The following is a 10,872-nucleotide window of genomic DNA, read 5'->3' on the forward strand; positions in this document are numbered from 1 at the left end:
TTTAATTTATTGGATATTGGATTTCATTTTCTTATTGTGCATTCCTTCCAAGGTGTCTTTCTTTACATATATTCATGGATGTGTACTCACAAAGTCTCTGTTTTGCATCCCTCTGTTGCAATGATCTTGGTAACATAGTGAACCCAGTTATACAGTGAATATAAAACTGTAAATGTTGTGCACCTACTTCAGATGATAAACTTCCAAATCCTTTCTCCAAAACATAACCAGATATCAGTGAGCAAAGGACAACGTGGACGGAGATTGGTCCTCTGCAGTTCCATTAGACGTCACTTCTCTAGTGTCCACCTTCCTGAGTTCCCAGGGACAGGCCTGAGGGTGTTAGAGTTTGGACCATGATCCTGTATTCATGCCAAACATAAGATCCAGGAGGTTGTGCAGGGAGTGGAAGGGCTTGAGGTCAGGTGAAAGCTCAACTTTAATAGGTCCAGAAGTTCTGGAGGGAGTCTATTTGGCATTGTCATCTGTGGCTTCTACCTTCTTGACCTAGTTGTGAGGAATCCATGTTAAAATTCCACCTAACCTCATAGCTGTAAGAGTGTAAAACATCGCCACGTAAGTTCATTGCAAATTGCTTTCATTGTCCTTTCGTTGCCCACTACCACCAGGTCCAAATTAGGGGATATTGTAGATAGATTTAGAGGTTCACTGGGTCTCTCTGATAGTCAAAGTAATAGACTTTACAGAGAACTGGACAGACAGGATTTCAAGAATAAAATAGTTGAAGAATTCTGCCAAGTGCTGATCTCTAAGACTTAGAAGCAATGGGGCGTGTATTCTAAATATAATATTATAGGGTTCAATCCCTCCTTGTATGGAGTACAGCAGGCCCAAAATAAGAAAAGAGCCTTTCCACCTTTCCTGGACTCTAATGAGAGTTTTCTTAGTGTCTCCTTTAATGTCTTGTTCATTATTTCCACCTACCCAGAATTCTGCACAACAAAGACTCCAAACTATTCATACATCTTTGACTGTTATTCATAGGCTTTGGCCGTGAGAGCTGGGCTATTATAGGACAGCATTCCTAGTGAGTGGCAAAATTAGGAGGAAAGTTCCTAGCAGAGCTTTCTAGTTGCTCTATGATCAGTTTCAGTCCGATGTAGTGAGCTTCTACTCACCCAGAAAGGGTATCAATAAAAACAAGCAGGTACTTTTATCTGACTCTAGGAGGCCATGTGTCAGTTAATTCAGGTTCCCATAATTTATCCTAGCGTTGGCTACCTGTATGCAATCCTTTCTGGGTAAATGATCTCTGTTTTTTATTTACATAGGTGTAAATGTGACATCTGGCTTTGACATCTCCTTCTACACTGTCCAGTGTATGTAGGTGTAACATACCTTGGTGTTGGCAACTCAGAGAGTTCTGTGGACCCAAGACAAGTAGTCTGGTAAAGCTGAGTTACCAGAAACCTGCCAATTCTTTCTGGAAGAATGATCTTTCCCTCTGGTGTTCACCACTAACCTCTGGCCTCAAGCTATTCATTTGATTCTTTTGCATCCTCGCCTCTTAGTTATACTCGAAATACACAAGATCTAAGGCACAAACCACATGAAACTCAAGAAGGATGACGAAAATGTGGATGCTTCACTCCTTCTTTAAGGGGGGAACAAAAATATTCACAGGAGGGGATAGGGAGGAAAATTTTAGGGCAGAGAATGAAGGAACGGCCATTCAGAGCCTGCCCCACATGTGGTCCATATAGATAGATAGATAGATGGATAGATAGATAGATAGATGATAGATATATAGATATAGAGATATAGATATAGATATAGATATAGATCCACAGAGCACGATACACTGCCTACATCAAGAGCACAGTTTCCTGTGCAGTTCTGGCTGGCTGTGAACTGATGGTGAAGCCTAAGCTGCATGAGACTTGTAGAACACCACTGTTGCCTTACACTTGTGCTGTTACAGGAGGAAGAACCAAGACGACTCAGGACGGTCTGGTGAGTGAAGGGTTAAAGGTCACATTTTTATTTATTGGCAAAAATTAATTTATTCGAGAACATTTTAAAGTGGGGAGTCAATGAGTTCAATGTATATAGCCTTAAGAATATAGCATATTAATTAAAAAACTAAAGTTAACAAATAAATAACAAAACTTCAAACGTAAACAAATAAAACCAAATGCATAAAACAAAACTTCAAACTAAAAACAAATATAACAAGTAAATTAGTCAGCATTCAATTCCTGTTGATTCTTCAACATATAACTGCAGCCTGTTGCTGGCCTTGCAAACACAGCAGAACGGCAGGTAAGATGGTAAAAATCTCCTCAAGAGGAATGTAGATGCCTCACTCGGAGTGGTTGGTTGTTGATGGACAAGTCGTCAAAAGGTTAAACGTGAGGCGTGTTCCAGGCCACATCTCAAGGTCTTTCAAATTTAGCCCAAGATTGGTATGGTTACAAGGACTGAGATGTGGGAGGTGGTGTCAATCTTTGCACCCTCAGTGCTCCTGGTGGACAGTCCTGTCTCTGAGAGCTGTAATCCTGCTCTGTGCCCTGGGAAAGCTTCTGCTGCAGTGTTCAGACCTAGGGGTGGAAAAGGCCTGGTGAGAACCTGCCATGTCACTTATCCCATACACAGCAGCACAATTCAGCAGGATAATCCAGGATGATCTTTCATCTGAGGTCATTCTCTCATGCCCAAGAGAGAAGGGTAAGAGATCCCACAAGCCTGCATATTTTCCCAGCTTTTAAAACTGCTAAAAATTAAACAGTGAACAGCAGATAATTCCAATCATACGTATACATTATATTTTAATATCATGTAGCAATGTCTCAATGTCAGATGAGGAGAGATATGAACAAACTAGAAAACAATAGGAAGGCCTTGGAAGTCTGGCCATCACTGAAATGAAGACTATTATAATTCCTCCAGTGCAGGAATATGCCTGGGGTCCACATGACAACCTCAAAATCTGTAAAGACCCAGAGAAACAATATCTCAAGAAGTACATGAACACTGAAGTGATATTATACTTGGCAAGAATATGCTGCATGGAAATCTTGCCGAGGGTAGGCATTGAAGTCCAAAGGAGATACTCATGCAGAAAATAAACTATACCACTCCTTTGTTTATGTGTATCGTAAAACTATTTGTGGGGAGACCTAAAGGCACTGGGCTCAGATAATACAAGAGAGCACAGACTGGAGGGATCAGTACACAATAGCCAGAATCTCTATGGATCACATACACTTCATGGACGGAATTTCTTTTAAAATGGACAAGAAAAATATTCTGAGCTGCTCCTAGGTGACAGGTGCTGAGAACTATGGAGAAAGTCACACACCCAATAAGACAGTTTATAAGTACAGGGAATCTACTTGGGTCCTCTCATCCTGTGCTTTCAAATCCTCTCAGTGACACCGAAATGATGCTGCATCTTCTCAGACTAGGCCTTTTGCTCAGTGACCAGTTTTTGCTGATTCAGGGGGTCCTGCAGACTTTCCTCCATTTTCTCCTCATCCTGGTCATTAGAAGATTATATTGTCCATGGAGACATACATGTATACAGACACAGACAGACAAACACCCAGACATACACACTTTTGAACTCACCCAAATATATTTGTTCACATATACAAGCAGAGTAATTTGCAGAATGTGGTTAGTTTCCCAGTTAATGGTAATAGAAGGGATCACCCAGTCTACTATTGTGGCATAAGAAAAAAAAAAAACCTGGAGTGGAGTAAGTACACAGTGAGCATAGCCTAAAGACAGCTCAGCCAATAAAGTGTATTCCCCTGAAAATCAGAAATTAGAAATGTGACATCTAGGCCTGTTAGCCAAGCCTGCTTAGCAAGGTCACAAGGCCGTGCACAGGAGGCTGATTTCAGGCAACAGAGCACTGGGGGGGGGGGGGCAGGTGAGCCTCTTCAGTCCTCTGCTCACTGTTTCCCAGTGCATGCAAAGTGAGCTGCATTTTTCAATATGAGGTCCCTTTACCATACAGTACCTGACAGGGGAAACAAACTACCAGCACAAACAGCTAGGAAATCTCCATAACCACAATCCAAGGTAAAACTTGTACTGGGATGCTATCAGATATAATTCGAGTAAGAGAAGGCTAATTCAAAGCCAAATGCTGGCAGGTATAATCAAACTCAGCCGCAGTCCATGGAAGGGCTGGACAACATTGTACCTTTTCACTTTCTGACTGATGGACATCTGGGTAATTTTGCTTCATGGCTGCTCTGAGGTGAACCACTAAACACTAATATGCCACAGTTTCTCTGCTCACACCTACTTCTTGTTCTGGAATCGCTGTGTCAAAAGGTTGAACTTTCACAAGAGTTGTACACAGCTTCTCACAGGGCTACCCATTTGACACCTCCAGCAATGTCTGAGGGTCATCACTGTTCTAAACCCTCCTTACAGATGATTTTCACTCAGATCAAATGATTTTGAATAACAATGGTTAAGAGTGCCACAACACAGCACAGGGTGAGTGCTTTGGACGATTTTGAGCCTAAGTTTCTGTCTGAGGCAAAGATGTGATTCCACCTCAGCATAACTCCTGGACATCTTCTGCTTGCAGATTCAACTCTAAGCAAATTAATCTTTCAATTAACAAATTCCAGGCCAAACTCCAAAGCCAAGGTATATTCAACCAAGTTTAGGCCAATCTGGAAAGAAAGTGGTGGCAGGTAACGATTAACATAACCAGGATGCTGAGAAGACACAACAAGCCACATGACCTTCCAGTGTTACTATACACTGAGAGCAAAGAAGGCAGAAGAGCTCTGAGTCATCAGTTTCGACACTGAGGTATATAGATTTCACACAGCAGCCTCTCCTCACATCCCTGTACCCTATTCAAGTTTTCTCCAAGTAATATCAATGTTTATGAATAGTTTTCCCAGTGTAAATAGTTTGAATAGTGATCAAGACCCCATTAAGAACAGTTTAAAATGTAATTGGAAAGATTATGTTTTCTCTTCTTCTTTCTCTCTCAGGGTGTTTGTGGTGTGTGTGTGTGTGTGTGTGTGTGTGTGTGTGTGTGTGTGTACTTTTACATGTTTCTAAATATGCACATATAGACTTATACAATAAATATAAATATTTATATGTGTCTGTGTTCAGAAACTTGATGACTTCACACACACATGTGAAAAAGCACACATATACACACACTTATATATATAAGACCCCCATATCACAAACAATTAAAACAAACAACTTCCAAAGTACAATATGCACCATAGTCATAAACATGATCACACATATATGTACCCACAAACACACAAAAAACACCCCCCCACACACACAGAGTCAGAGAGAGATGGAGAGAGGGAGAGAGGGAGAGAGGGAGAGAGGGAGAGAGGGAGAGAGGGAGAGAGAGAGAGAGAGAGAGAGAGAGAGAGAGAGAGAGAGAGAGAACAGAAATCATAAGTGAGAAGCAGAAAAGAATGGGGAGGCCATCAGGCTGGAAGAACAGTTGTTGAATACAGATTAGGCAAAGGAAATGTGTCAAGTGAGAGCTTAGACACTGCTATCCATCCCTTATAGAGTAAACCTGTGTAGAGAATGCACTTCTTGGGCACACTAGGTTGAGAGAGCTGGACAAAAATATCCCTCTAATCCTCACATATCTCACACAAACCCTCACCCTGAGAGAAGTCTTTCCTACATCCCTGTTCATCCAGTCAGCTCCAGGACATAAGCCACAGGAAAGAACACTAAAACACTGACATAAAACAGGACGGACAAACTGCTTCTCAAGCTCTGTCACTAGAAACCACGTATTGGACAGGCAGAAGGGACCATTTTCAATGTACGGGGAAAAGGAGAGAAAGTCCACAAGCCCCATCATAATTGACAATGAGAGCCATTCTTTTGGCAATTGAACTGAACTCTAATCAGTTCTGTGCACTACAAAGACGGCTACCTCATGGCATCCCTCTAGCATAATGGCATGTAAGTGTGTGATCAACAGATCCCCCTTAAGGAAATGCATTTTCTAGTTGAGCAGGAGGATTTGGTTGTCAATCCTCCAGTTTCTTGCATGAAGCTAACATCACAGAAAGTTTTGTAAATGTTCAAAGAGATGAACAACTGGATGAGACCTAGGAGAGTGTCTGGATAAGGTGGAGAAAGGTTAAACTGGTTTGACTTGGTTTATGCTTAGATATCAGGAAAACCTGCCCTTGATGCTTCATTCATCCTACCTGAGGCTGCTTGTTACATGGATTTTCATACTGGCTTCCCCACAGAACCTTGTTGTTTCCTTAATAGACTCTTCCAGTGCAATCTGTTCCCATAGAAGCTCCCTGTTCTCATGCCGTGCTCTCTGGGCATTGTTCTTCAGCTCAAACAACTCAGTTAGGAGGGGGCAGAAGCTGCGGCTGAGACACAAAGAAAAAATGGTGACTCCCAGCCAGTCTCCAACTTCCTCCCACGTCTCCAAGTCCATTACTCCTTCTAGGGTCCTGATCTGAAGAGAGTCCCAGATTATAGTCCAAGTCCACAGTAGCCATGGAGCATGACCTAGAGACAGGTCAAATGGAGAAAAGAGCCACATTCCAGAAGACTCAGGGCACTTCTCAAAAACCTGACACCATTGATTCAAGTTTTTCCCAGAAGAGGACTTAATCCCCATGTGTGCTTATTTGTCCATTTTATTAGAATGTCGCTTGGAGGCCAATCTTTCTGTGTCCTGTGTGTCCTAGAGCCTTCCTTAGACACAGGCTTCCTTGTCTGCTTCAAACCCTATAAAGCCTGATCCTACTTTACTTCAAAGATAAGAATGGGCTGACACATGCTGTGCCCTGTGCTGGGGTCACAACCTTGTAAGTTACTCACCAGTACCAGTCATTTTCCAGTGTGAGGTGTGTACATTTGACCAAAGCTCTATTGACCTGCTCGCTCATTTTCTTCATGTCGGTCATCACTTCCTGGTGCTGCATCGTGAGCATTTCAGACTCAAAGTTGTTCCTGTGGTAAGGCATGGTCCAAGGATGAAATAACATTATGAATGAAGGATTCAAGAATTATATGAATTCAGACTGAATCCTGAACTACCCCAGCCTAGGACATGCCACGCCCTTGCTTCTTGGTACTGGGTCATTTGATATTTATTAAGTTTATTATTGTGAACAAGGAGACAGCAGTGCCAGGAAACAGAAGGAGGGAGCTGATTTGCTTGAGCTCCCTGAGGGGGTTTGAAGGAATAGACTAGCTTGCCAAGAACATTCGAGGACCCTGTGTCACAATCCAGGCTCCAACTTAAGCCCATGAAGACTATTCTCCTGTTCTTAGGTAACAATTCTCAATCATAGAATCTATTGCTACATGAAAACCCAAAGGAACATGAACAGTATTTACAGGGAAAAGAATTTATAACACGCACCAGGAGATTCCCATGTGCGTCCACCTGAGCAGATGTGAAATGTTCTACTGCTCACAGTGAGGCTCTCACCCTCATCATTATCATGCCATGGAAATTGACACAGGATAATTCTCAGGCCAAATCAGAACATAGAATACCCAGATCTTAAGTGATACACAAAAACACACTCACACATGCATACACACACACAAACTCACACAAAACACTCTCTCTCTCTCTCTCTCTCTCTCTCTCTCTCTCTCTCTCTCTCTCTCAAATACAATTAGAATGCCAATTAAATATAAGGATGTGGCATTATCTCCAAATACAATGAATAAAATCAGAGAAAACCAGTGATCGCCTGTTGTCAGTCCAGTCACACACTGTGAGGTAGCAAGTGGGATTGGGTCCCTCCAGCTCTTCACAGGACCTATTGAACCCAAAGCACCTCCACGTCAATTACAACAATGATTGGTCATAATCAGAGCACCTAGAAATTCCCACAAGCCAACACCTGTCCAGTCTCCTTAAACCACACAATGAGAGCTCACACACTACTACCCTCACTCCCAGACTGTGATTCAATCAGGACACAGGCTATGATTTACGTTTGTAGGAATTAAAATAGCCTGTGCCACCATCCCATTCCCATCTGAACTTCACATTCTGATGCAATCAGGAAAGTGATTTTGACCATGAGGACACCCTGGAGTTGTAGCCTACTGTGATGTGAGGAAATGTGGATTTAACAGAACTTGCATTGTGACTACCTGTCATTTAAATTCTTTCCCGGGTACTCGGCCAGGATACTCCTGAGTTCATCTCTCTCCTTCTGCATCTTCTGGAGAGCAATTTTGATGTTCTCCAAACGCTTCATTCTCTCCTCTTCAACAGGTGTCGTGGAGGGTTGGGACGATGCCTTCTGATCAAACTCTGTAGGTAGATAAATACCAGTAAACAGGCATATATGTGGACACAGTGTCAAGAAAAACTATGCTTACTCTAAACAGAAGTCTGAGGATGAACAGTTCTACAGATACAGTGAATCCCTGACAGAGCAAGAAAGCTATCTTTAAGCTGAAATCAGCTAGGTCCCTGTTCCCACCATCAGAGCCATATGATGACATATGCCATAATAGATATAGACCACACCTCCTAAATCCATTCCTCTGTCACTGAAATTCTAAAGCTGGCCTAAACAAGAAGAATTGGAGGACGTTCTCAGCTAATGTCTGATGTGAGGCAGGTAAGTCCTTGAGTTCAAACTGCTTAACATCTTGAATCCCTAATCATGTGTGTTCAAGGACAAAGTAACTGAGACCTTGATATATGACCAGGAGAGTATCCCTCTTGGCATCAATTACCCAAGTAATCTACAGGACACTGCTGAGAATGAAGTGTTTCAACAGCCGATCCTGGAAGAGACACTTTGTTATTCTTATAAAGGCTCATCCTGGTATTCTTTGACACTGCCCAGGACACTAAAGAGATCCAAGGAAAGCCCCTTGACATATAACAGTTCTTGGTTTTCTGTCAAACTAATGATCAGAAATTATTGTGTCTGGGTCAGCCATTAGGAAGACTGAGGCTCTAAATCATACGTCCTACTCCTGGAAGGACCAACACAAGCCAACCTCCTCCAGGGAGCTCCCCTTGCCCTGCCCAGTACTCACTTGACCTCCTCAAGGACCTTTCCATTCGTCTTCTTCTCCAACGTGATGGAAGGCTAGCCTCCCTCTGCCTTGGTCTGGTGCCTGCATGGATATGATTGTCCCTCCGAAAGAGACTGAGGATCCTGGAGAACATGCCTCCTCGGGAACCCATTAGGAAATGAAGGGAAATCGCTCAGGCAGTTGGTGTCACCACAACACTGCTGACATCACAGAACATTCTAGTGTCTCCTGGATACAAGAGAATTTCCAAGGAAGACACTACCGGTGATGTCACTGGGAAATGCCATAGCTTACTTGCTAACTACCTCCACCCAGACTGACCAGTTTCTGCAGTGGCTTTTCCAGAGACTCACTTTTGAGCCAGGGAACACCCATTCGCTCACTCTCCTTCCAGAGCTTCAGAGTTCTCACTCCTTCATTACAACTCAGTTGCTGAGGAGAGGGAGAGTTGTATCAGGCCTTGAAATGGATAGAACATCTTGGTTAACAGCCAAAGATCTAAAGACCGTGGATGAGGGATATTCTTCTTCCTGAAATGTATAAATCCAGGGTCCGTGCATGTGACATATAATCCATTTGCCACAATTTTTACTGTTCCCTAGAGGCCAATATTTTTTCCTACTCCTTTAAATGTATGCAAGCTGGACCTGTTGTTTCATGGATTGTGCCTTGAGAGGGGTCATGGTTTCAATATATTCACCCATGTTTTTTCCTGAAATCTCTGTCTTACCATCCCATTTTGTGCAATGGAAACTCCCTTTTCCTGGCAAAAAAGCTTCTCAGGTATAGAGCAAACATCAAATTGTAAACTTTCTGTCCATTCTTAAAGTTAAAATCCCCAAAAGTGAGGGAGGAACTGAGACCCAAGCGAGAGCCATGGAGGGGCAGAATGCAGAGGTGCTGCTGGCCAAGGAAGAGCAGGAGGAAGCAGAGAAGCTGTAGCACATCATGGTGCACTGGGAGCTAGAATTGGAGTTCAACCTGGGCAACCTGCTGGCTTCACTCTGAGGACCTACAGGGTGCTTAACCATCATTTATAACTCAGTATCTGGTGTCTCTCTGGCCACCGTTGGAACTGCATTCAGAGGAACCACAGACAAAAGTCATCCAAAGAACAATTCACCAAAATAAATAAAAATTAGTACATTTTTCTTTCAAAAAGGCATACAAATGTATGGTCAAGTCAAACAAAACCCAAGGAAACACAAGAAATGAAATATTTCACAACAACCCAAGAGTGCAAGAAACAGTATAAAAACAATCTCTGAGGGGTTGGGAATTTAGCTCAGTGGTAGAGCAAGGCCCCGGGTCGGTCCCCAGCACCAAAAAAAAAAAAAAAAAAAAAAAAAAAAGAAAAGAAAAGAAAAAAAGACCAATCTTTTAAATCTATAATAATTCTATATGTATTTCTTGAAATAGCAGTTGGAGGAAGCAGGCTGTCATGCTCTTATAAGTTCCATAGCCTCATCAACCCTTGTGACAATCTACACCTGTTTGATTTTTTCTTAAGCACAGATATGTGTGAGTTAGAATCCCGAGGTCTGTCTGTGATCAGACTGTAAACTGTAGTCAATGTAACACTGGCAATCATTAGCCACAATCTTCAAGTTTCCCTTGTAACATCAGAGCACTGCCATAACTTTGGAAAGCAAAACTCACCCTCCACCAAACTATCCTCCAAAATCCAGTCTCTCCAAAACACCAAGTCCATTCCTCATGCTATAAAGTATGACGGCCAAGCCTTGCATATGAAGGATCGATATTGCAGGCTCTAATACCTCACCAAAGAGACATTGCCCTAAATTCTTTTACAAGTCCGGTTTCCATGATAAGAGTTAT

The 10,872-nt window shown here is 42.5% G+C and overlaps 1 protein-coding gene across 1 annotated transcript; it reads right to left on the reverse strand.

Moving 5' to 3' along the window:
• Positions 1-1,979: 1,979 nt before the first annotated feature.
• On the reverse strand, positions 1,980-9,238 carry LOC134481926 (uncharacterized). The gene is made up of 5 exons (XM_063274742.1): positions 9,034-9,238; positions 8,131-8,293; positions 6,835-6,966; positions 6,201-6,377; positions 1,980-2,561 (listed from the first exon to the last, which is right to left on the reverse strand). The coding sequence occupies exons 1-5, from the start codon at positions 9,182-9,184 to the stop codon at positions 2,477-2,479; spliced, it is 708 nt and encodes a 235-aa protein (XP_063130812.1). The 5' UTR covers positions 9,185-9,238; the 3' UTR covers positions 1,980-2,476.
• Between the last annotated feature and the right edge of the window lie 1,634 nt (positions 9,239-10,872).

This window comes from Rattus norvegicus, chromosome 15, assembly GCF_036323735.1.
Source record: "Rattus norvegicus strain BN/NHsdMcwi chromosome 15, GRCr8, whole genome shotgun sequence".
In the NCBI taxonomy this organism is placed as follows: Eukaryota; Metazoa; Chordata; class Mammalia; order Rodentia; family Muridae; genus Rattus; species Rattus norvegicus.

What these genes read in the sequence shown, in the direction of transcription:
- LOC134481926 (XM_063274742.1), bottom strand. Translation starts at nt 9,184, where the DNA reads ATGGGTTCCCGAGGAGGCATGTTCTCCAGGATCCTCAGTCTCTTTCGG. An exon ending in AAGGTCCTTGAGGAGGTCAA is followed by an intron (nt 8,294 to 9,033) that starts GTGAGTACTGGG and finishes ATCTACCTACAG; the next exon opens with AGTTTGATCAGAAGGCATCG. An exon ending in CATGTAACAAGCAGCCTCAG is followed by an intron (nt 2,562 to 6,200) that starts GTAGGATGAATG and finishes TTCCACCCCTAG; the next exon opens with GTCTGAACACTGCAGCAGAA.